The sequence below is a fragment of the Mollisia scopiformis genome (genome assembly GCF_001500285.1).
Source record: "Mollisia scopiformis unplaced genomic scaffold LY89scaffold_15, whole genome shotgun sequence".
NCBI lineage: Eukaryota > Fungi > Ascomycota > Leotiomycetes > Helotiales > Mollisiaceae > Mollisia > Mollisia scopiformis.
In genome coordinates this window covers 1,200,183-1,223,926 of record NW_017263595.1, presented here as the reverse complement: position 1 = coordinate 1,223,926, position 23,744 = coordinate 1,200,183, and the positions used below count along the sequence as shown (strand labels likewise).

Sequence of the window (23,744 nt, the reverse complement as noted above, 5' to 3'; positions counted from 1 at the left end):
GCTGCATCCTTACGAAGTTCTGGTATTGAACGTTGTACAAGAAGCACAGGGAATATGCACAAAATGGTTCGAAATAGGCTAATACATTCTCAGCATTGGAATAACTGCAGAGTTCAGCCATCTACTGCTCTAGAGCAGCGTGTTTTCCCCTGGACTTGTACTGAGGAAGGTGTTTCTTTCGTTGTCCGTGCAGATCTCTAAGATAGTTCAAGAGTCTTGCGGAACTTGCCTTTTGATTCAGTCATCACTCTATGCACATTGGCGTTGTATGAATCACTGCTCTAGCAAAATGTCATCCACAGCCTCAAGTTGAGGCCAGAGGCTCGGGCCGCCCGAGACACGGCCTATGCAAGTGGAAAAGCTCTGGAAATCAGCTGGATGTATATGGCTTTGCTGAATCTGTCTTGCTATGAGTTGCATGCGTACCACTGGAAACACGACTATATAACACCCACCCATCAATTGCTGTTCCTGAAACCTTGCCACTTCAAAGCCCCTCGATAGCCTTCAGATGTCTGACCTCGAACCCCTCCACAAAACCCACAATCTCCCTATACTCCGCAAACCCCTCAGTCTTTGCGAATCCCATATGATGTTCCACACTTTCAAATCCCGAGAACAAGACCCATTCCTCCTTCTCCTCACTCTCTTTCTCGACCCTCCAGCCTCCAATCACCTTATACGGTTTGGTATACTCCTCCAGCAAGTATTTTACCTGATTGAACTGCTTCTCAAACCCCTCTCTCCTCTGTTTGGGTACAAAATGGCGATTACAGCTAATCACGGGCGCTTCGAAAACCCACTTCTCCAATTTCCCTACTTCGAAAGCATCCACATCGAGATGCCACATTGACATCTTCTTGTCTGGGTCGACTCCACTAGCAATATCATCCTTAAGCAGCCCAAGCAGCCGTTGGTTCTCTGGGGAGGGAAGAAATGTTCCGTGAGCAGCTGGTGAGTCCCATTTTCCAATAATATAAATAATAGACGGGTCCTCGATTTGCTGAAAATAATGGAATGAATTCTTGGATGCAGTTTCCAGGACTTCCTTTGCTGTTTTGAGTTTCTCGATGACCGAGGATGGAAGGGTTGGATTCTCTTTGGTGAGTGGATGAGTGAGGGGCAGGATTGCAAATTCGGTGACTGGCATTTTGAAGACAGACTCGATCAACTTCTGAGAACTTTGAGAAACAAGCTGAAGTTTCAACACGGCGATCATGTCCCTGATATAGAACCTACACTTGTAGCTCACGTGAACCAAGGCATCTGCAATTACGTGAGAGCATGCAGAATCGGCCAAACCCGGGAGATCTTCCAACTAAGTATAGGTTCCTAGAACGACACCGCATCGACAAATATGAACCCTCACATATCCACGTTTTGAATCAAATCATGCTGGGAAAGGCAATGGTTCGGACGGCTCATCAATTTTGCTTTGCTATGTCGTTAACAGCTTTGCATTTCCCCAACGTGCCATTCCATGCCATGGTATGCCAGACGCCCTTTGCAAATGAAGTTGATGTATAACCTGTCCTCATAATCCCCAACTAGACATCATCTCCAGCTTCAAATCCTTCCATTTATTGTGCAATTCGCTTGCCCTTCGCATTCTTCTTTGGTGTATCGGCGATGACGAGGCCTGTGGTGAAACGGTTTGTTAGATTCGTATTCGAACAGTGGATTGGAATCCCAATCGGTCTGTGATTCTCTTTGTAGAGCAATTGGGACATTCTCTTCGTAGGTGAATGTGCTGGGAGAAACTCCTCGAAAATACGTACTTGGTGGCAGCGATTGCTTCAACTTATCGGCCTTCTCGGAATCCTTCAGGACGAGCGTATAGAGGTGTCTTTGGCATCGGACCTTGAACTTGATCTGCGATGACTTCTTGTTGCGCTTTATGCGTGCAGCTATATTCCCATCAGTCTCTGATCTCGAGAATCCCATCTCCCTAATTCCTTCCCGATCTTCCAGCCTTCCTAGACCCAAGCGTATCGAAGAGTTGAGGTTTTGAAGAGTTAGATGAACGTACAGGAAGCATCCTTGCGTCTGCAAATCTCAATGAACTGTGCAAATCGTTAGTATTCTGTCTCCCACTGCTTCCCGCGCTTTTGTTAGAAGACATTGAATGGGTAGTACTCACGTTCTTGATGTCGGAGATCTCGCGAGGCATTTTGGCGGTAATTTTGGCTTCGAATTGAGAAATTGAAGTTGGAATTTGCTCTGCGACCGAAAAGAAGCTGAAGAATTGCTTTGTGGGTGGCTTAGTCAGAAAGGTTCGGCTGTCGATAAGAAGGCAGCTAGAAGATAAGGTTTGAGGCGCAGGTCTTTGTGGCTAGTGACGCGCGTCTGGGGAAACAAGTCTAGGTGGTCTTTCTTTGAGTACTTGAACTGTAGTATTTCCTGCGAAAGGTGAATTAAAGTTATTTCTTGATCATATAAGCTTGTCTTTATTCAATTTAATCAATTGAAAGGCTGAGTCCCTAGAGTCGAAGCTCAACCTTCTACCCCGCTCAACGCCGCCTCCTATTACCTCGTCTAAGATGCCTACTCCTCTTGATAGAGCTTTGAATTCGAAAGTAAGTGAAGTTGCTGTTGTGTGGGAAAGATTCTGACTGAAGATTACAGAATACTTTCCTTGGTATATAAATCCTAAGCCCAACTGCCGGGAAAGTCGTTACTGACGTACTACGATTAAGCATTCACTGGAATTGTTACGGCGGTAGCAGCATGGTCTATATGGGGCCAGGATATGTTTCCAAAGGAAGCAGATCCATCTGGAGGTAATGTCATTGAGTATAATGTGTGCGACTTGGGGCTGATTGTCAAATCATAGATCCAGAAAGTTGGACACATGAAGAATTGCGCAGGTGGCTAGCTGCAGTAAGTCGCCACATTTATCTTACAAATCCTACCTTTGAAGTTTCAGAAGAAGTTTTATCTGTCGTACCATTACCTCTGAAAGGCTGGACACTTCATTGAGAATTATCAAAAATTCTCATTTGACTTCTGGTCGGAGTGGTTGCTAACACGCCAAAAATTGCCCTTCTGTAGCTTTGGTAATAATTTGTGCTAACTAGTTCTTGTAGAGGGATCTCCATCCAAATCCGAAAGATACCAAGGAGGAGTTATTGGAACGGGTCAAAGCGAACCTTAGGGCACCAAGAACATGATTTATGAATTGCTAGCAGAGGGTTCGGGAATGTGTCGATTTGAGAAGGAGTTCTGAGTGAAAAGATTCATGCATACATGCTTATGGCATGTTTTTAAGGGGCGTGCTACCTGGATCAGCAACATTAAAGAGAAGATGTCTAATACTGATGCTTTTTTATTCAGTCAACTCAGGGAAACTGTTTTGAGAATTTTATTGCATTGATGTTCTACTTCAATTGATGTATGATCACTGTCTTATGTTGTTTCTGTGTGCGTTGATTTCGTTAGTCTGCAGTAAATCCAAAAGCATGCAAGAAGCAACACTTCCCGTGTCCTCATGTCGACCAGAGATTGAACACTCGCTATCTGGATAGCAAGCAGTAGATTCTCACGACACAGAAGAGAACAGGTAGTGTTGGAAAAAGGCCATAACCACCAGCTTCTGAGCATAAAAGCCTGCAAGCACTGTGGATAGTCTTAGTCCCTGCCCCTGCATGATATCTGCTGACGTTTTTTCGTTTTTTGACAAAGGAAATTCGGAACTACTCGAAGCAATTACTGCCCAAGCTCCGCCTCGAGAGCTGCCTGGCGAGCCTGTAAATAATTAGCATTGTACACCTTTCTTCTGGACAATACAACTCACCTTCTCAGCATCAATGCTCTCCTTTACACCTCGACTGTGCTCTCGCAACTCCCTAATATTCTCAAGCGTAGCATTGTAAACTCTGAGGTCCTTAAGTTCCTTCTCCAAGCGCTCACTCTCCTCTTCTTGTCGACGAAGAGCGTCTCCAATCGATCGATTGGCAGGAGAAATCGAGGACTTGCGAGGACGGCCTAACTCGGCGACAATGCCACTGCCTGTAGTCTCATCCGCCTTACGCTTTCCGATCAAGCTTTCTGGTTGAGGAGGGAGGGAGGGGTGTCCATCAGGATTGGGGTAGGCAATGAATGGGTTTCCAATAGCCTTAGGACCTGCTAGCAATTCGGCACGAGCGACTTCCAAAGATCTCTTATCGCTAACTCGTCTAACTGGAGTTGCGGATTCAGCCTGGGTCTCCTTGAATGAATCAGCGATCTCCTGTCGAATTTGAGTTGGAGGCGACTCTCGTGGACTCAGCTCTCGGTCTTGCGAGCGCTGGAGTTGCATGGCAGGAATATCAGCCTCCTCATCCTCGGATTGGGCGGCGAAGAAGGATACAGAACCAAGAATTGGGCTTGCGATGGTATGGTTTCGGGGTTCAGGGCTCATGCTGCTAAATCGAGAGAAGCGATTGTGTTTAGCATCAGGCTCGACTGAAGTCTTGGTCGAGGTGCTCATATCCAACTTCTGGCTGCATTTCACACCAGCTTCAACCTCATCAGGGTCAGCAATCTCTGTCGGATCATTCGAAATCTCAGACTGAGCTCGCTCGCTCACGATAGAAAGTCGACGAGCAGCAGCACTGCGCATGGAGACGTCTCTGCTGCGAAGTCCTTCATCAAAAGAGACTCTTGCAGGTCGTCCAAGCTGAACATGGGCCATGTTGAAATTGGTAGGCTCTGAGAGTAGCCGGTGCATTCCCCGACCGCTTGACAGATTTGGGAGCGATACCCGACGGTCGAGACGTTCAGGAGCAGGAGCACCGAAGATCGACTGACTCTTCCGAGTGGATGGAGGTGGAGTCATGAGCAGCGAAGCAGACACCTCTTCTGACTTGGCAGGTTGCTCCTCATGTTGTTGGGACATCAAAGGTTCATCAGGAGCCTCAGTAGTAGGCAGAGGTTGGTCAGCATCTCGATCGGTTGAGAGCGCATCGTCACTTTCGACCAACGATCTATCTCTGGCAGTCTTGCTCGCAGGCGCAGATTGGAGTCCAGGGAGAGAGATCTTTCGTGGGGTGATGTTCGCGAGTTGGAAAGTCTCCCTTTCTCCTTCGACGTTTGTTGTGGCTGCTTCTCCATTCTTTTCTAGTAACTCCTTGGACTCCTCAGCTTGGAAATTCGTAACTGGTTCGGTGGAATTTTCAGCAACTTCTTTGGAGTGAATGATAGGGACCAATCGTGTTGAGGACTCGAGAGTGGCGTGAGGAGATGTAACAAACTCTGTGTCTACCGAAGCTTGGGATGCAGCGGCCAAGTGGGTGAGAAGTCCGGAAACAGTCTGCTGTGGGACGATAGCAGGCTTTGAAACTCTGCTCTTCTTCTTGATAGAGGTCTGGGCATCCGACTCTTCATCAAGCTTATCCTCTGGCTTCTCGATAGCCTTTGCCTTAGGCTTCTCCTTTGGTTTCTCAGCTATGGTCATCTTTGGCTTTTCGACTTTCTTGTCCTTGACATTCTCACTTGCTGTCTCCTTCTCGGCAGTCTTCTCCTTCTCGGCCGTCTTTGCCTTCTCAACTGTCTTACCCTTCGGTGACTCTTCTTCCTCTGGATTCTTTGAATCGTCCTCTGATTCTGGGTCAGCCTCCTGGTCCTCATCATCAGTAGCCTCTTCAGCGGACTCCACAGCAGGATCTTCAACGGGTTCTTCAGTGGGATCTTCAGCAAGAGCTTGAGCGAAGAGATCTGACGATGGGTTCCTGATTGGCACATCCGTCTGACCGAGTTTATGTAACTCTGTAGCTGATCGAAGGTAGTAAACAAACTTGTAGACCAACTTCCACTCTGAAGTCTTTCTGGTAATGGCAGCATCAACTTTAAGACGAGGTCCAGAATTAGCAACACTACCAGTTTTGGCATGCATGAAACTGTAGATGATTAGCATGTTACACAATCCATATCGAAGCAATGTAACTCACCCAACTTCAAATGGTGGCAGATGACCTGAAGCTGGATTTACGAAACGATTGAGATCGTACCACTCATTATGGTCGTTATACGCGGGAAACTTAAGGACCTCGTCATCCTTCATTTCAGCCGCCTCCTATTGACGGATTAGTAGGAAGTCCACAACGAGTATCTCAGTGATGTTGACGTACCGTATCCGACAACTTGCGCCAACCTTCAACGATGATCGAGCCAACCTTGGACACTTCCTGAGTGCCTTCAGCGACTAGAAAAGAGTTTAGTACGTCCAAATGTCACAAGGATACCGTAGAAAAAACTTACATCTCGTCTCCTTCTCATTACGCATTTGAACTACCATATCAGATCGAAATGAAGCTCCTACTGCCGATCCCTTGCGCTTTGGCCGATGCATAGCCTTTTCGAGAACCAACGTAGTGCCACGTCGAGTATCACAGGCACGGACAATTCCGTCGACAATCAAGACGAACTCATCAACGATACCTGGCTTTGCCTGACAGTGGATGGTTAAGATATCATCAAGAGCAACGCGGACGTAGCTCTCAGAGCCTTCGACACCATCAATAGCCTTGCTGAGATATTCTGGAAGCAATTCATTGCCAACTTGAATCCAGACCTTGCAGTCAGGCTTGGTGGACCTACTCGATCTCTTGGTCTTTTGAGACATCTTGTGTTTGCTCGATAAAACGAGTTGGTTGCTCTAACCCCGTTTTGTAGGATTTGATAAGCAGACGAAGGTGATGTTGTTGTATCAATGGTGAAGATCTGTGGAGAGACTCGGTGAGGGAGTCTTGGAAGAAGCTTGCAGAACAAGCAAGGGGAATTAGCTGAGTACTTGCAGATAGACTGCAAGTTCAAGTGAGATAATTGCAGAATAACACGCTCTTGGTATGTGGTTGTGTTGAGAAGTAAAGAGTAAGGCAAGGTGAGGAATAAGGTGTTGTAAGCTTTAGATCGAAAGTCGAAGGTGGAAAGGAGATCTAGTCCTGTAAAGTGTAGCAAGGCTACGACTGATTAAGGTTAGCTTTCAACAAACGTGAGATGAAAAGGGAAAGAGGTTCATACTGTGTGATGAAGGTGGACAGATCATGCAATCGATTCAAGTCGAAGGTCAATAGGTATGGTGACTCGATTTAAGATCGATGCCTGCCTTATGCTAGATTCCGATTCAAGCTTCACCTCAGCACATCACCCTCCTTGCATGTTTCATTGCTCTCCAAAAAAGCTTCATTAAGCTCAGCTATCAAAAATGCTAAAACCACCACTCTAGCTCCTCATCGCCAGACGCCAAAATCGAGACGAACCAGAATCAAGAGCTAAGTTGTGTTGAAGACATTCGGACTCAAAAGACTAATCTAAAAGTCTGAGCTTGTACCAACCATCTCTTCAATCCTTTGGGTGCTTTCGGACTATGGGAATCCCAGTTCGGTACCAAGACAACATTGTCTGTAAAACCACGAACATCTCCTGCTTCCCCATATCTGATTACTGGTGTCAGTCATTGCTCGCTTTGAGAATGATTTGAGACTTATGACATACGAACGCACAAATCACATGCATGCGAAGGAAAACAGAAAGATAAACGTATCCTATAAAATACTTACTTGACACTGCCACTGACCATAACCACAACGCTAATCTTCTTTCCGTCCATGTCTGGTGCTAAAGCAGCTTCGCTGGCTCCGACATTGAAATTTGAGTTGACAGTTTGAAAATCGAAGGCTTGTACTTCGTAGTGTGCAGCCGCGACATCGGTTTCGAAGAGCTTTTGCACTTCTTTGGGATCCGAGTAAGCAGTGCCGTTCAGAACGATATCTGCTTTGAGAGGTGATCCTGGAATTGGTTTGACATAGAAGTCTGCAATGCTTGACCGGGCTTTGGGATTGTTCAAAGCCGGGTAATAGGCATCAATGAAATCCTGGGCAGCTAATATTTATCAGAGAAGTACAGAAGAATATCAAAAGTATCTTACCAACTCCTCCTGCTTTGACTTCTGTAAGCGAGTCTATGGTTGGTTCAGACATTTCGTTGGTGTACAAAGAAATGCGTTGTTAGGGTATGAAGCGGATGGTGAACCAGAACTCTATAAACAACCATCTAAGCGATGGAGCTGCTAGCATCGAATATCTGCCTGATTCACGCATGTCGTGGAATGAGGTCAGGAAATTTGAAGCTTCCTGCGGACTGTGCGGCCGCCCAAGCCGCTCCTTCCCAATTTATTCTGCAGAGCTCCAATAAACACGGGTCAACGCGATCGGTCTGTAGCTATGAATCTACGATACATGGTACCGATTACTCGAACTCCACTGAGATTGAGTCCCGAGAGACAATGGAGGAGCGATTGGGTCTGCAAATCCTGCAGGAGTAAAGCTCCTCGGACACAATTCAGTACTTCGCAGCGGCTTCGAGAAAAGCCATACTATATTACAACTCCTATTTTCTACGTCAATGCCGGTATGGTTTGATCTCTGTTGCTTTCTAATTGTTACTAAATCTCCTCAGCTCCTCATGTCGGTCACTTTTATACTATGGTCCTCACGGACATTGTCAAACGATGGCAAGTCTTGAAAGGGAAAAAAGCATTTCTTTGCACAGGGACCGATGAGCATGGCATGAAAATACAACAAGCAGCCGCGAAAGCCAGTACTCCTCCGAAAGAGTTCTGCGACTTGACTGCCGAAACATTCAAGTCACTTGCGAAACGAGCAGACCTATCGAACGATTATTTTGTTAGGACGACGGACAAAGATCACAAGGAAGCGGTAGAATTCTTCTGGCAGATGCTGAAAGAACGAGAATACATCTACGAGTCAAAACATCAAGGATGGTATTGTGTCAGCGATGAGACTTTCTATCCCGAATCTGCCATTGAGAAGCGATTGGATCCATATACCGGCAGGACATTCATGGCTTCATCGGAAACTGGCAAAGAGGTGGAATGGACATCTGAGAAAAACTACCACTTCAGGTTGTCTGCTTTCAAGGACGAATTACTTGAGTTCTATAAGAAGAATCCAGACTTCGTCGTCCCCGCTGCTCGGATGAGCGACGTGATCAAATGGGTATCAGAAGGTTTAGAAGATTTATCCATCTCGAGGCCCGTTGAAAGGTTGTCCTGGGGTATACGTGTACCAGACGATGATAGCCAGACCATCTATGTCTGGTTGGATGCTCTCATTAACTATATCACTAAAGCGGGTTATCCATGGGCACCCGGGAAAGAGCAAGATCTAGGCTGGCCAGCAGATGTGCAAGTGATTGGAAAGGATATAGTCCGATTTCATTGCATATATTGGCCAGCTTTCCTACTAGCCCTAGGAATACAACCCCCAAAGCAGGTCCTAACGCATGCCCACTGGACTCTCAACCACCAGAAGATGGCAAAATCGACTGGAAATGTGGTTAATCCATTCTTCGCTATGGATCGATTTGGAGTTGATGTCATGAGGTATTACCTTGCTCATGATGGTGGAATTCTCAATGATGCAGATTACGGGAACCACTTCATCGTCCAAAGGTATAATAAAGGTCTACAAGGTGGCCTTGGAAATCTGGTGAGTAGAATTACGCGGCCAAAAATCTGGAGTGTTTCGAAAGCTGTGAGTGCCGCACATGAAGGGACCCTTGGCGAGCCAGACGAAGTCATACAAGCTCAGATCAAGATGCTGGAAGAATTGCCAGCAAAAGTGGACTCAAAGATGGCAGAATTGAACGCCGGTGCTGCTTTACAGACCATTATGGAAGCTGTATACGAGGTAGACATGCATCAACAATTGCTTGAAACATCAGCTAATATCCCAACAGACGAACAGATTCCTTAGTGTCATTGCTCCTTGGTTGCTTAAAAAACAGGCAAATGCTGAGGCGGATCAACTCGTCAAGGAGGAACTAGAAAGGCGGATCAATACAACAGTGTATCATTGTGCTGAAGCGATTCGCATGATTGGGATTCTTCTCCAGCCATACATGCCGACCAAATCTGCACAACTTCTTGATATGTTAGGTGTTAAGTCCAACAAAAGGACTTTTAACGATGCTAGACTTGGTGCTGATCCTGACTATGGATTGGCACAAGTACCACTTGGGAAGTGCGCACAGGATGGTCTGTTTCCGCCTTTGGCGGTTGAGACTTGATGTACAAAATAATTATATCAGGGATGTAAAGCAGTCATTGCTCTAGTGGAATGTATAGTTAGTAAGAGAAGATACCCATACATAGCAATCGACTGTGAAAGGCGATGCCAAATGACTATATACCCTTGTGGCCTATCTAATTCCATGATTTTAGTTCTAAAAGTGTCTAAAGGCTGTAGGAATATTTTCACAAACGTATTCACAGTTTGAAAAATGTCAGTCAGTTTTCTGGACGAGCTGAAATCTGCGGCACGGTAGTTTCACAACGGCGCCGTAGCCTGGCGAGCATTGCCGAACAGCCTTGTGAGGCGATCTGTCTCAAGGGATTCGCCAAAGCTCATCACCAAAACAAGGCTTTGTCTTTTCAATCCCTCCATCTTTCATTTCCATTCACCATCGACAAGATGGACATTCTTCAGGTAAACATTCTAAGTGCAGTCAAAGTCCTCCCCTCTAACACTCAGCAGCGGCTTGCCCAGTTTCTTGATAGGCCTCTTTTCCCCTGGAAGAAGCTCATCGTTGGCTTTTCAGTTGCACAATACCTCTTCGAAGGTTTCCTTTCCTTGCGACAATACCAAGTTCTCAAGCAGACTCGACCACCGAAGGTTCTACAGAGTGAAGTGTCCCAAGAAGTGTTCGATAAAAGTCAAGTACGAAGCCGCGCACACAATGTCATCATTCAATCATTAACAGAGAATAGGCTTATGGTCGAGCCAAAGCGAAATACAGTCTCTTCAGCGGTCTCTACGGGCAAATCCAAAACACTGCCTTCATCTACTACGATATTCTGCCAAAGCTTTGGGCTTTGACTGGTTCATGGCTCCTCAGATATGCTCCGGAACGGTTCTCGGGCGAAATCTCACACTCAATCGTCTTTATCCTTACCTTCATTGTCATTCAACAGCTCATGTCACTTCCGACATCGATATACCATACGTTTGTGTTGGAGGAAAAGTTTGGGTTCAACAAACAGACTCCTAAGCTATTTGTCATGGATATGTTGAAGTCGCAGATGCTAGCATTCATCCTCGCACCTCCTATCCTCGCTGGTTTCTTGGCCATCGTTCAGAAGACTGGGAACAAGTTCTTTTATTACCTCTGGTTGTTTGGAGCTGGTCTACAGGTTTTCATGATCACCATCTACCCGATTACGATTCTGCCACTTTTCAATAAACTTTCTCCTCTTCAACCCGGAGACTTGAAGGACGGTGTCGAATCACTTGCTAAACGCCTCAAGTTTCCACTTCACGAATTATACGTTATTGATGGTAGCAAGAGAAGCGCTCACAGCAACGCCTATTTCTTCGGCATGCCATGGAAAAAGCACATTGTCATCTATGATACCCTGATTGAGAAGAGCGAAACTCAAGAAGTTGTAGCTGTTCTGGCACATGAACTTGGTCACTGGAGTCTTGATCACACCACTAGACTTTTTGGAATTTCTCAGGTATGTATTGAAGGCCCATGTGAAGTATATTGCTAACGACACTAGGCCCACTTCTTTTATATCTTTGCACTCTTCTCTGTATTCATCAACAACAGATCCTTGTACGAGTCCTTCGGCTTCCACAAAGAATTCCCAATCATAATTGGATTCATTCTCTTCTCCGATGCTCTTGCACCTATGGATACAGTAATTAAATTGTTGATGAATATCCTCAGTCGAAGATACGAATTCCAAGCCGACGAATTCGCGTTGAACTTGGGATACAAGACAGAATTGGCTCGCTCTCTGATCAAGCTTCAGATTCAGAATCTGAGCACAATGGAGGCCGATTGGATGTATGCAAGCTACCACTTCTCACATCCTATCTTGTCTGAGAGACTTGGTGCCTTGGGCTGGTATGGTGATTCGAAGCCAGTCTCGGACGGGAAGGATGAGAAGGTCGCGCAAGCTAGCGGTAGAGAATTGTAGATAATAGACAATACAATAGCAATGCGCTCATACCCGGTCGTGTTGTCTGGAGGTGATTTGTGCTGCTCAAGTCGCTGCCTTCTGCTTGCTCTGTGCCCGTAATTTCTGTTCCTCCTTCAATCTCTGTTTCTTCGCCTTGTTTCTCGCAGCTTTGTCGAGTGGTTTCTCGGGCTTCGCAACACCATTTGTCTTCTTATTTTTCTTCTTCTTTGGAGTCTTTACCACAGGGGCATCCTCCTCATCTTCTCCTTCAACCTCATTTACTACTGCACGATCGACCTCGAGATCCGAATCCTCTCCATTCCTAACCACCACATGAGGCCCGTCCTCAATATCCCCACCGTCGATACTCTGTTCCCTCTGATAATCATCCAAGTCCATCCAGCCTTCTTCTTCTTCCTGTGCACCTTGACCCTGATTAACACCGTCATCCATGCCCTCTGCCACAGGCACACTTTCCTCCAAATCCAGCGTAGGCGCAAGCCATTCTCCTCGTAAACCAGCTTCGACTCTTTGTAGATTATGTATTGTGACGCTAGAGCTGCTTGAGCCGGCTGTCGGACCTGAAGGATCGAGTTTTGCGTTTGGGAGGAGGTGGGGTGAAGTTTTTGCAGCTTCGAGGTACTTGCTGAGAAACTTGAGAGCGATTTCTTGATTGATTGGCACAGATGCACCGAGTCGGTGAGGGGGAAAGGCAGACATTTTGAAGAGGAATTCCCAGGTCAACTGGCAGACGCACGCTTAGAATTCTTGCGGACCAATCGTGTTTATGAGTTGAGTTCATGGCAAAAAGAAGCTCAAGATATTTTTCTGGGCGAAGCGGACAAATGTCCGCTAGCGTCATCTGGCAACGACAAGCATTGAACAACTTCAACCTTCTTCGAACTGCAGCATCCAAGCTCAAATCACCAAGATGTTGTGTCTCCGATGTTCTCATGGCTTCAATGCTGCATTGAAGCCTTCCACATTCTCCCAGCCAGCAGTGAGGTCCTTCTTCAAGGCATTTTCAAGGAGGTACGATCACAATAATTCTTATGTATGGACAGACAACTAACATTAAGCAGAACCTTCACATCTTTCCGCGGACCATCTCGACCAACTGTATTCCCTTCATCCTTCACATTCCCAGCGTCTCTTTCCGCCTCACCCTTGCCCATCTCTGCGGAGACCCTCGACCTCCTCCCCAAGATCTCGACCCATCCTGCATTAGGAGCAACACAGATTCGATGCGGTCCGAGAAATACGTTTAGTCCAAGTCATTTCGTTAGAAAGAGGCGGCATGGATTCTTGAGTCGGATTAGGACGAGGAAAGGCAGGATGACTTTGGCACGAAGGAGGGCGAAGAAGAGGAGTACTTTGAGTCATTGAGGCGTTGGAATGGGAGGATTCTTTGCATGTCATGGAACCGAATTGTAGCAAATCCTCGCATGTGAAGGAATGGTTCTGTATATCAGTGGAAATGCCAGCCTGGCTTGTACGAATATGATGGAACAGCAGCAGAACAACTCAATGCATAGCTTGGTCAACCTAACCCCTGGACCTGGGAATTCTGCTTTGAATATGAGTCCATAAATTTCCCAGTTATCAAATGTTGGCATTTTGGTTGCTTCTTGGGATTTGTTTGGCCTTATTGCTAAGTCCTGTGCATTGTTGATTGTATGTTTTCTTTTGGAAATATTGCTTTCATCCCAGAATAAGACCGCAATGAGAAGGACAAGGGGTCAAGAAAGACAAGCAGAAGCATTACGGCATATCCTCTTTCTGTCCTCGTTGCAAAATGTTACCTCGAAGAAATATCGATGGGTTTGATTCTGCGTAGAGGCGATGCGGACAAGTGTTTAGCAGTTTCATTTATCAAAAACAAAAGTATACTTGCCCAAGCGGTATCTTATTCTTCATAGAAAGTACCGCGAAAGTCCACAGTTATCTAGATAATGAGGCATTGTCGAAGTTTAGCGAGTCTAGTATTCGCTTCAATATGATACAAAAAAACTAATGAAGCTCGCAGCCTCGTTATCATTCAAGAACCTCAGAGCCTCACATTTATACTAGGCGAGGTATCATAACCCAAGTCAAAAAAAAAGTATCAAAAATTGAAAAGAAAAGCAAAAACTCAGACCTAACCACCGAAGTGGGTAGGTCGTAGAAAATTTGCTCGATGTCGGTTGCAGTTTTTAAAGTCGCGATCGATCGTATGCGGGCCAGGCGATTTTATCCCTCTCCTCCTCTTAACCCACACTTGACCTGAACCACTGACCTAAGTGGAATGCTGTAGTGGGATGGGAGGAAATCTGCTTGTTTAAAACTATAAAGCATTGAGTTGCGGGCGCTTTTGGTAGCCGATTTCGGTTAGCGCGAGGACTACCACAATGTTTATTTTGGAGGAAAGGCTTGACGTATGCTATGAAAGTTACAATTTTCTGCATGGTATGCGATTGGACGATATCTGTACACAGATTGTTTTCATGCCGGCTTTTCTCTTCTTTTAATTATCTCGTCGTTGCTGAGGCCTGTCAAAATAGCTGAGCAAAATATATTCCGATACGCTCACGTCAGGATATACAGTACTTAGCAGGTCTTGCCATCTTGATAAGAACCTGAGCTTTAGTTTTGAAATCGTTGCTGTCCAACGCTCCGCAGCAATGGTTCAACAAAACCAGAGCACCTCGCTATCATAAATCATCTCTATACATTATCATCATCCAACTCAGCTTGACATATCTTTCCATGCAAGGCAGAAGCATAAGCCGAAGTCCACAAGAGGTTGAAACGCTCGAAGGAACAATCCTACCTGTACATTCACCAGCCTCTGCCTCTAAAGCACCAGTCTGCTCACCGATGGCAGCACTGTTGCTCATATCTTCACCGTCGATATTGTCTACGGGGCCTTCTTCTTGAAGGGCAGCCACCGCTACGTCAACAACACCGATACCGGCACCACTTCGTTCTCTTGCTTTATCCAGTTGTTGTCTGGTACCTGCTCCTGAGAACAATGGTACCGTAGCCAGGTCAGCTTCCTTGGCAGCCATACCAGAGTCGGTGTCAACACTCGACAAAATGACATTCGCCAAAAGCAGCACCTTGTCATTTGGCTCTTGCGAGAAACAGCATGATGCCCAGCTTCCTTGACGGCGAGATTGGATCCAATATTATCAGATCCCCCTTCACTTGAGGTCAAAAACCTTCATCGTGGCTTTGTGCTGATCATTCCAGAATTCTCCTTTCATGATGCCATGAACATACGCTTCTCCGATGAGTCGATAGCCACCCTCACATGGTCTCAATATGACTGGAACCGTACATCCTTCAAGAAGACAAATCGAATCTCCAACGCATGCTTGCTTGTGTACTCGACCTATGTATCCCATTTCTGTTACCAGGATACGTCGGTATAATTTGAAAAGTGCTATTCCGTTGATGAAACTTGCCAAGATATCATTGACAGTAGCAGGTGCTCCATGGTAGAGGATGTTCTTCTGGGGCAACTTGATCTTTGGTTGAGGAATTTTCGGATCATGGTACTGCGCCCATTCGGAAAGAGGACGGCCGTAAATGAGGTATTGCCCAATAGCACAGACTCGGGATTTTGTCCCCATGGATCTCTTCGTTAAGATGGATTTCCCTTTCTTGGACCAAAGCTTTTCAAGAGCCCAGCTAGCGGGTACTGCCTCCATGGTATCTGACCAGGGTTTATGGGGGCTTTGATCCAGAATGCTACCCCATATAGCATCGTATAGCTCTGCTTCTGTTCCGTACACATTGTGGGGTATATCGAACTTCGTATTTCCATATCTCGCCAGCAGGAAATCAGTGCTGTGATCATGTGATTCCTCGCATTGGATGTCTGACATGCTGTGAATTGTGTCGAAGAGATAGCCACTGACTGAGAGAGTCAAGCGATCGGGAGACAGCCTGGGTTTCGATACAGAAGCACCACAAGCTCTGTACTTGTAGTACAATAATCGACGTGCTCCTTGGCTCTGCCAGGTACTTGTCCAATCTGTGACCCAAGATGGCAAATCAGGTCTTCTAGGGAGACTGGGGTTATCCACACATATGCAGTCCATTCTTCCTTTCAAATGCTTATAATGCAGAAGATTTGAGACTGCAAGATCGTGAAGAAGGTCATCCAGATTTTGCTGATAATGTGGTTTTGGTACAAGGTCTGCACCATCTCGGCAGAGAGCAAGAAGACCAAACACCTTATCCAAAGGCTCAGATGTCATAGAAAGACTTGACAAGCATAGAGCTTTGTGCAGCGACAGACTCGACTGCTTGTTTCCTCCCTTTCGTACCTCTTCTGTCAGGTCTCTGATTCTCAAGATACAATTTATCTCTCCGAAGCCATCCAGTACCCTGAAGACAGAGTATTCCTTACACAGCCTCTTTGACGTGCAAGCTAACACTTCAATTGGGATGGAGTGCCTTCCCCACCATATGAGAACGGTGGGCGACAGGGCTAATTCCTGTATAATCCAAGTCCTCTTCCAATAAGGAATGGCAAAGAATGGAGCAAGAGCGGACCGCCAGCTATGATGACGACTTTTCATAGATTCTCGAAGATGTTTGAACCGTGCCTTTTGGCTTTCCTCGGAGCATTGGGAGATCTTGACCAGGCATTCACAAGCAGACTTAGCATACCCCTCTTTATCCGAACCAAGCCAAGCAATTGTCTTCTGGCTTTGCTTATATATGTCTCCCATACGGAGAATTTGGCGGCCTTTCTCGCAATTATCTTCTTGATTGATGCATAAAGCATCTACCCAAATAAGATCATAACCCTGCCTTCGGAATTCATGGAGTGCGGCCCAAAGATTGTCTGTGACAGAAACATTATGATTGCCAACCAGAATAGACTTCAGATTGTCTGTACTGCCCCAGCAGTATGAAAGAGAGACATATTTGGGCAATTGTTGGTGGAGACAGGGGGCATGCACTAAGCTGCATCGAATCTCTTCGTGGTCAGGCCCAGGCAAGACGTTGAGAAGTCGGATCTCTTGAGTAGCTTCATCGAGAGGCTGGTATGAATATCCCATGTCTGCGCATCTCCAATTGAGTATTCATAAGCCGCAAGACTAGAAAATGATGTTGTCCAACAGAAGGATCGAGGTCCTGCAGCTGAAGTCGTGCCGTGTTGGTCTCCACTTTCCCAAACGAACCCCTGAATTTGCGGTTAAACATCGGCCACTCGCTTACAAGCTCATCTTCTTGAGAGGTTGACGACACAACATCCGACATCTTCCTCCAATCCTGCTTGTATGTTGAAGAAGGAGTCATAGAGCGAAGCAGTCTCGACCCCATGGTTTCCGAACTCTTGATCCAACACCGCATCCTTTGCTACCCCTCACTTAGCTGGCTCTTCGGCTGCAATTGCCGAATCCAGTAAAGCTGCTATGAAGCTTTTGCTATTTTGGGAATAGAGATACTTCCCGAATGGGCGACGGGATCGGAGTGATTATCTCTTTGTCTTTGTCAGTGAAGGGCGTACACATTCTGCATCGACATCATCAGGCAGACTCAGAACGGTGGTGATGATCTCTAACTGGTTTCTGATTGACACATTTCTGTTTGATTTGCCACATTCTGCGGGGTTGAGTTGCTATGCTGCGTGATCTATACTATATATTTGCAAGTTCCAGCTAGCAGCAATCCTTTCAATATCCCAACTCTTTGTTTTCTCATCCAGTTACATTACCGAGCATTCAACAATCATTCATAATGTCAGCGCTAAACCAATCAGCCCAAGTTCTGAAATCTCTCCATCAACGACCACACAAGCCACTTGTTCTGGCCAACGTATATGACATTCTTACCGCCAGAGCGGTTGCTGAACTTCCTTCTTCCGAAACACTTGCTACAGCGAGCTATTCCGTCGCACAAGCTGCTGGCACCACAGACAATGATTTGACTCTTGACGAGAACCTTACTGCTGTAAAAGGCATTGCGGCTGTGGCCAAAGAATTCAACAAGCCACTTACAGTGGACTTCCAAGATGCGTACGGTTCCAAGCTCGAAGAAGGAATCAACAAACTCCTGGATCTCGGCGTTGCTGGAATCAATCTCGAGGACTACGATAATACCACCCAACAGCTGATGGACGCGCAAACCGCGGTTGATCGCATTCGACGCACTCTGGACGTGGCAAAAGAGCGCAATGTTCCTGATTTTGTTGTTAATGCGAGATGTGATGTTCTGGTTCTGGGCGGTAAGATGGAAGAGGTCGTCAAGAGGGGAAAGAGTTATCTGGACGCTGGGGCTACGACCGTGTTTGTTTGGGGCGGCAAGAGAGATGTTTCGAAAGCGGAGGTAGAACATATGGTAAAGGAATTCGGAGGAAGACTCAATGTTTCATTGAAAAGAAGCGCGGACGGGCTGACCATCAAGGAGCTTGCTGATTTGGGAGTTGCCAGAATCAGTATGGGCCCAGCGCTGCAGATCCTAGCCATGAAAGCGTTCCAGGATGAGGCAGCAAAACTCTTCTCACAATTGTAGATACTGAAATGTATTGACATTGATTTTTTTGCATCAACATTGATAGTTTAATCAAAGTTTCTATTAGCGTTGGGTACAAAGGACGCATCTTCCCAAAATGTTTTGACTTGTGAACTGAATGCTTTTTCTGACCAGATAAATTGTTTCAAGACTTCGTGCACCGCTGGCCATGACTGGTACCTGTTCGCAAACCTGGTAGCATACTTGAAGCGAAGTAGCTCGATATATCCCGATTTAGTACCTACTGGGGCAAAACTTCCGCCAATGAAAATGAGCCAGAGTAGACATGAAGTTTGACCATCCCAGTGATCCCATATACTATCCCCATGGACTTGTTCTAGCTTCTGGAGCAGTTTAGCCGAAATCTGAGACTATCATATCGAAGGTTAACAAGTTGAAAAGGCAGTGCGAATAGGTGACCTACTGGGATAACCGAGTGACGATAAACCTTACAACAGAGCATACAGGCACATAAATATGCAGCAAAGTGAACACACTCTGAAAACAACGAAGAATTTGGCAATCCTGCAAGTCTGGATTCGATAGATGCGTGGTGATTATCAAGATTTACCATCATTAATGTGTCCTCCGCGATAAAGTCCGAAGAGTCTCGAATACATTGCAGTGCATGAATGTCTTTTAGAACTTCGACAAACTCCTCAGTGAACAAGTGAGTTTGGTCTTGGAATCCTGGGGGTAGAATAAAATAATTTAACGAAAACGGATCTCTTCTCCATTGAAGCTCGGGGAAAGTCGTGTGATCAACTACTCGTTTCGATCCAGTAATGACGGAGGTGTTCAAGTCTTGCCTAAATTTCAAGATTAAAACAAAGAGCCTTCGAGAAATACAACGAGCTTACCAGAAAATAGCACGTTTGATGCCATCCGTCAAATAAACGTCACTTGCTCTGCATAAATCTAGCAATTGGCTGATCGCTGTCATGTGCAGTTGAACTTGGAGGGGCATCCCCAAGCGAGCCTATATAGATACAGAGTCAACAATCTAGATTCACATCTCAGCAAGATATGTAGTTGCACACACCTCAACGCCGGCAAGAAGCAGAATAGCCCCCAGCGTGGCTACCGAAACAGGCCTGTCCGGGGAGCTGATCCTTTCACGAATAGTCGACATTGCCATATTTTGATAACCAAGACATTCTTGATTCATAATGCCACCAGTAACCGCGAGTGCAAATGTGAGCAGAATAGCATTGAGAAGTGCTGGGTCATCTCGACCTGTCCGGAAAACCAATGGGAACGTCTGAAAGGCGACATCGTTGGCAACACTGAACACTGGCTCAGCGGCCTCTTTAGCCGCATCTACGGAGAACCTATGGTAAGTCTCTCAACAGTGGATCTGAAGATCTTGGTGCAACTTACGATGACTTATCAAGACTTCCAGCCTAGGGGAAGTATAGGCAGAAGCGAGAGGCGAGTAGAGCTTGCCGAGCGACTGAGAAGTTTGTGTCCCTTTCTCTACTACTGAAATTCTCGCAGCACTAATTGATGCAGGACGGAAATTGGCACTTAATTCTCGTTCAAGCTTTCTCTTGTCTTGAAGAGCGTGCTTTACCGCATGCGAACGGACTTGGCGCCTGACTGCAGGATCCCTCGCAGACTCTGGATTCTGGGTCGTGATGAATCGGAAAGAATTATCTAAGTAGTCATTAATATATTAAACAATAGCGAAAGTCTTTGAAGGATGCTCGGCTTGCCTGTATTGGGTGCTTGAGAGAGATTGGCTGAGTCCATCGTTTCTGGTTCCTGACATTTATGCTGGCAGTCGCATTCGGACGCCTCTTGCTTTAAGTAGAAGGAACTGAGAATTTTCCTAAAAGGGTATTCTCCACATCTTTACCAATTCCTCATCAATGGCGTTGTTCATGAGCACATTCCTTGAAGGTGGGGCACGCATTTACTGATGAGTGATCAGCGTGCAGTGTGTTTCAATGGGGCCACGCTGCCAATGGAATCGCGCGTACTTTGACAGGCCTTCAAATACCTTATAAATCAACTGGAAAGGGGCTCCGATTATCTCAATTGGAGGTACCTGTGCTCTGTTTTTGGGATGCTGCTCCGAACTTGCGTCAACATTATCACCACAGGTACAAAGCGCGAGTTCATCAGAGAGTTGACGACGTCAAGTCAGTCATCAGGCATGACAAAGAACCGATCTAAACCACTTCACAGATCCGCAAAGATGCTATTCTGCTAGCTCAGAATTTGTCATCTCTTCTGTCCCCTTGTGAGTTCGAGAGGGAAACAACAATTACCGCTATGAGTGTAGACTTCAGGACATGGAAGTATTTAAAGACATGTTGTCGCCTTCTGGATGCCAGAGTAGCAATTGCTTTGAATACACAGAATACCATCTCGATCATTCTCTTCGAGTCTTAAATTCTTTTACTTGACACTTGCCTAGACGACAACATAGCATCTGCGATCATGGATACCTCACGTCTTTTCCAGCCTATGAAACTGGGCAAAGTGGAAGTGGCTCATCGTATTGGTTTAGCCCCGATGAGTCGTTTCCGAGCAGACGACGATCACATACCCACGCCCTTGATGAAAGAGTACTTTAGCCAAAGAACCGCTGTACCTGGTACCCTTCTCTTCACCGACGTCAATCTCGTGTCTCCCGCTGCCGGAGCTGTCCCTAATGCACCTGGAATCTGGAACAAAGAGCAGATTGCTGCATGGAAGGAAATAATTGACGAGGTCCACCGGAAAGGCTGCTTCATCTTCGGCCAAATTGGAGCTTTTGGTCGTTTAGGAAATCCAGAGAGTTTGGAGAAAGCCGGACACAAGCTCACTGCACCAAGCCCTATCGCCAGAGAGGGAGCTCTAGTGCCACAGAGCATGACGATCGAAGAGATCAAACAAATGGTGCAAGACTTCGTCAAGGCTGCTCAAAACGCAATCGAAGCTGGATTTGATGGCGTGGAGTTTGATGGAGACAATGGCCTTTTGATAGATCAATTCACTCAGGACATCAGCAATCAACGGAACGATGAGTACGGCGGCAGTATTGAGAATCGAAGCCGCTTCACTTATGAGATTGCAAAGGCCGTCGCCGACGCAATTGGCCCTGAGCGTGTGGGCCACCGCATCAGCCCTTGGAGCAGATTCAACAGTATGAGGATGAAAGACCCGATTCCGCAATTCACGGATGTGATCAATAAGTTGAGCAGCATTGGTATCGCCTACATCCATCTGATTGAGCCTCGCATTTGGGGAGATGTGTTGGTTGATACCAGCATTGAATCCCTTGATTTCGCTTTCGAAGCTTGGAAAGGACCGATTCTCATTGCGGGAGGATACACACCTGAGTTGGCAAGGAAGGTTGTTGAGGATCATGGAGACAGAGACGTGTTGGTTACATTTGGGAGACCTTTCATTGCCAATCCAGACCTCATTTACAGGGTGAAGAAAGGCTTGGAATTCAATCACTACGATCGACCCACCTTCTACACTGCCCAAGAACCCAGAGGCTACATAGACTATCCGTTCAGCTCTGAATATTCAGCGTCAATAGAAAGTTCATAGAACCCCGGAAGTAATATTATAGAATGAAAACAGTTAGACTACAACTTCTTTCCCATTTTACGAACGAATTCGTTCTCGACCTCCAATCCTTGATAGCAATGAAAATAAACCACTTGCATATACAATCTCACCTCTTCTCTCTGCCCGCTGAGGCGCTCGATCCGTATGAAAAGAAGATCGACAGCATTGATTTTTCGTAATATCTCAATCCTCCGCAAAAGCGACCTTCAAATCATCAATGCAGAAATTCCAATCCTTCCTATCATTCGTCTGAGCCCAGAATTCCAACGCATTAATCCTTTCAGGCCACCACCCATATTTCGTAAGATCGAGACGGATAACCTGCTGATACCCTGGTCTCACATACATAAGTGACAGCTGATACGCCCTGACAATTGCCCCGTCCGTAATCTCATATCCATTCATCCTGACAACCAGGCCTCTTGGGGTGTAGCCCATAGCTTTGATGGAGAAGCCTAGCATGTGGAAATAGGATGAGTTGCCATCAGTAGAGGGATTCCAGATGAGGCGAGGCCATGGCCCTTTGGGGGCACGGGAACCGAGGAGAGCATTTGGGAGGGATGTTGAACAGTCTGAGTCCTCGCGCGGGAAGAGACCATCGCCGACTGATTGGATGGGGTCGAAGATTTGGAAGCCGCTGAGGTTGAAATTGGAGTAGTGAGAAATGTTGCTCACGGCTTGATGAAGCTGGATATCATCGAACTGTGAGGTGTTAGACAATGTCTGGGTCGAAGAAGATTGAAGCAAGAATCACATGTCAAATACTATCCCTGGGCTTAGAAGAGTCTTGGGAGGACTCGTTGAGTCTCGAGACTTCGAGACCGCATTCCAAAATGTCAAAATAATCGTCCGGACGGGATGAGACTTAAGATAGGAAATGGACATACCGCAAACGTCGTATTCCTTCGGCTTGGATATTGAAATGACTGTGCAGGGCTATTGTGAGATGGTAGGATAGATATCTCTACGTTGTTTTCAGTGAAAACGATCTGGTCTTGATGCACAGAAAGGCATGTTGTCGCCAGCGCAGCGAACAGAATCGCGAAAGACGATTGAAACATTTTCCCCATGATCCCAAGTTACAAACATTGAACGAAGGATAACACATATAAAATGAGGGGGAAATTGATAGTTTGTTGACGCCTAGGCTGCCGATCACGAACAGCGCCGCATACCCGCTTCACCTTGACATCACCCAACGTAAATGCGCCTCAAGCTCCGGGTAAATTATCAATATTTATAACACTGACCCAAATGTTCTCTTTATTCTCCGAGTAAGCAGTCACAAGTGTGTTACCGACCTGCACTGCAACAGGATAGGAGAATCCTTGGTTTTTGTAATCTTTCCTCGTTTCAGCTTGTGTACGTCAAATTCAGATTCAAAACTCACCTCTTGTATCAGGCACGATCTTATCAGATGCATTTGTTCTCAGAACTCCGACGTGCTTGTATGATAGATCGCTACCACGAGACATTGCTAGGGTTAATGGCTGGCGGATGAGCTCTGTGTTGTTCCTCGGATTTGATATGAAGTATCGATCTTGACCATTAGCCAACACGCCAAGGAATTGCTTACGAACATGGGGACAAAAGTCCGTGCGTTCAGGCTGTAGAACCTCGAAATTAAAACTCTTCACATTAGGACTAAACTATCAACAACTCCACCATTATGGATCCTTTTACCACTCCACCTATGTCTCCA

The 23,744-nt window shown here is 46.1% G+C and overlaps 14 protein-coding genes across 14 annotated transcripts; 6 read left to right on the top strand and 8 right to left on the bottom strand.

Moving 5' to 3' along the window:
* Positions 1-487: 487 nt before the first annotated feature.
* On the bottom strand, positions 488-1,150 carry LY89DRAFT_588084 (uncharacterized protein; the record flags this gene model as incomplete). The annotated part of the gene is made up of 1 exon (XM_018209465.1): positions 488-1,150. One exon carries the CDS (start codon positions 1,148-1,150, stop codon positions 488-490), a length of 663 nt encoding a protein of 220 aa, XP_018069906.1.
* Positions 1,151-1,580: 430 nt separating this feature from the next.
* LY89DRAFT_588537 (putative 60S ribosomal protein L38) lies at positions 1,581-2,170 on the bottom strand (the record flags this gene model as incomplete). Its single annotated transcript, XM_018209487.1, has 4 exons — positions 1,581-1,639; positions 1,779-1,907; positions 2,030-2,063; positions 2,141-2,170. 4 exons carry the CDS (start codon positions 2,168-2,170, stop codon positions 1,581-1,583), a joined length of 252 nt encoding a protein of 83 aa, XP_018069905.1.
* Positions 2,171-2,363: 193 nt separating this feature from the next.
* LY89DRAFT_648908 (uncharacterized protein) lies at positions 2,364-3,462 on the top strand. Its single transcript, XM_018212035.1, has 5 exons — positions 2,364-2,576; positions 2,626-2,638; positions 2,697-2,780; positions 2,834-2,880; positions 3,087-3,462. Exons 1-5 carry the CDS (start codon positions 2,541-2,543, stop codon positions 3,168-3,170), a joined length of 264 nt encoding a protein of 87 aa, XP_018069904.1. The 5' UTR covers positions 2,364-2,540; the 3' UTR covers positions 3,171-3,462.
* Positions 3,363-6,944, bottom strand: LY89DRAFT_116451 (uncharacterized protein). The gene is made up of 5 exons (XM_018205112.1): positions 6,238-6,944; positions 6,108-6,181; positions 5,928-6,052; positions 3,794-5,876; positions 3,363-3,744 (listed from the first exon to the last, which is right to left on the bottom strand). Exons 1-5 carry the CDS (start codon positions 6,599-6,601, stop codon positions 3,706-3,708), a joined length of 2,685 nt encoding a protein of 894 aa, XP_018069903.1. The 5' UTR covers positions 6,602-6,944; the 3' UTR covers positions 3,363-3,705.
* A 332-nt stretch (positions 6,945-7,276) lies between these two features.
* Positions 7,277-7,861, bottom strand: LY89DRAFT_588247 (uncharacterized protein; the record flags this gene model as incomplete). Its single annotated transcript, XM_018209471.1, has 2 exons — positions 7,277-7,422; positions 7,546-7,861. Coding segments are annotated over 2 exons (462 nt in total), but the record flags the coding sequence as incomplete, so codon positions are not given.
* A 321-nt stretch (positions 7,862-8,182) lies between these two features.
* Positions 8,183-10,193, top strand: LY89DRAFT_619546 (uncharacterized protein). The gene is made up of 3 exons (XM_018210883.1): positions 8,183-8,388; positions 8,437-9,689; positions 9,739-10,193. Exons 1-3 carry the CDS (start codon positions 8,202-8,204, stop codon positions 10,066-10,068), a joined length of 1,770 nt encoding a protein of 589 aa, XP_018069901.1. The 5' UTR covers positions 8,183-8,201; the 3' UTR covers positions 10,069-10,193.
* Positions 10,194-10,342: 149 nt separating this feature from the next.
* Positions 10,343-12,457, top strand: LY89DRAFT_686273 (putative CAAX prenyl protease 1). Its single transcript, XM_018215248.1, has 4 exons — positions 10,343-10,487; positions 10,536-10,718; positions 10,769-11,515; positions 11,561-12,457. Exons 1-4 carry the CDS (start codon positions 10,473-10,475, stop codon positions 11,981-11,983), a joined length of 1,368 nt encoding a protein of 455 aa, XP_018069900.1. The 5' UTR covers positions 10,343-10,472; the 3' UTR covers positions 11,984-12,457.
* LY89DRAFT_686272 (uncharacterized protein) lies at positions 11,559-12,757 on the bottom strand. The gene has a single exon (XM_018215247.1). The coding sequence runs from the start codon at positions 12,683-12,685 to the stop codon at positions 12,050-12,052; it is 636 nt and encodes a 211-aa protein (XP_018069899.1). The 5' UTR covers positions 12,686-12,757; the 3' UTR covers positions 11,559-12,049.
* A 56-nt stretch (positions 12,758-12,813) lies between these two features.
* On the top strand, positions 12,814-13,579 carry LY89DRAFT_783674 (uncharacterized protein). Its single transcript, XM_018222709.1, has 2 exons — positions 12,814-12,997; positions 13,048-13,579. The coding sequence occupies exons 1-2, from the start codon at positions 12,897-12,899 to the stop codon at positions 13,349-13,351; spliced, it is 405 nt and encodes a 134-aa protein (XP_018069898.1). The 5' UTR covers positions 12,814-12,896; the 3' UTR covers positions 13,352-13,579.
* A 3,053-nt stretch (positions 13,580-16,632) lies between these two features.
* LY89DRAFT_588051 (uncharacterized protein) lies at positions 16,633-17,019 on the bottom strand (the record flags this gene model as incomplete). The annotated part of the gene is made up of 1 exon (XM_018209459.1): positions 16,633-17,019. A coding segment is annotated over one exon (387 nt), but the record flags the coding sequence as incomplete, so codon positions are not given.
* Positions 17,020-17,242: 223 nt separating this feature from the next.
* LY89DRAFT_648894 (Phosphoenolpyruvate/pyruvate domain-containing protein) lies at positions 17,243-18,548 on the top strand. The gene has a single exon (XM_018212034.1). The coding sequence runs from the start codon at positions 17,702-17,704 to the stop codon at positions 18,473-18,475; it is 774 nt and encodes a 257-aa protein (XP_018069896.1). The 5' UTR covers positions 17,243-17,701; the 3' UTR covers positions 18,476-18,548.
* On the bottom strand, positions 18,523-20,315 carry LY89DRAFT_648891 (uncharacterized protein; the record flags this gene model as incomplete). The annotated part of the gene is made up of 6 exons (XM_018212033.1): positions 20,191-20,315; positions 19,856-20,131; positions 19,518-19,795; positions 19,336-19,454; positions 18,900-19,284; positions 18,523-18,846 (listed from the first exon to the last, which is right to left on the bottom strand). The coding sequence occupies exons 1-6, from the start codon at positions 20,225-20,227 to the stop codon at positions 18,523-18,525; spliced, it is 1,419 nt and encodes a 472-aa protein (XP_018069895.1). The 5' UTR covers positions 20,228-20,315.
* Positions 20,316-20,884: 569 nt separating this feature from the next.
* On the top strand, positions 20,885-22,021 carry LY89DRAFT_648885 (FMN-linked oxidoreductase; the record flags this gene model as incomplete). The annotated part of the gene is made up of 1 exon (XM_018212032.1): positions 20,885-22,021. Exon 1 carries the CDS (start codon positions 20,921-20,923, stop codon positions 22,019-22,021), a length of 1,101 nt encoding a protein of 366 aa, XP_018069894.1. The 5' UTR covers positions 20,885-20,920.
* Positions 22,022-22,679: 658 nt separating this feature from the next.
* On the bottom strand, positions 22,680-23,565 carry LY89DRAFT_116253 (uncharacterized protein). Its single transcript, XM_018205110.1, has 4 exons — positions 23,433-23,565; positions 23,293-23,384; positions 22,797-23,006; positions 22,680-22,744 (listed from the first exon to the last, which is right to left on the bottom strand). The coding sequence occupies exons 1-3, from the start codon at positions 23,515-23,517 to the stop codon at positions 22,908-22,910; spliced, it is 276 nt and encodes a 91-aa protein (XP_018069893.1). The 5' UTR covers positions 23,518-23,565; the 3' UTR covers positions 22,680-22,744; positions 22,797-22,907.
* Positions 23,566-23,744: the final 179 nt, after the last annotated feature.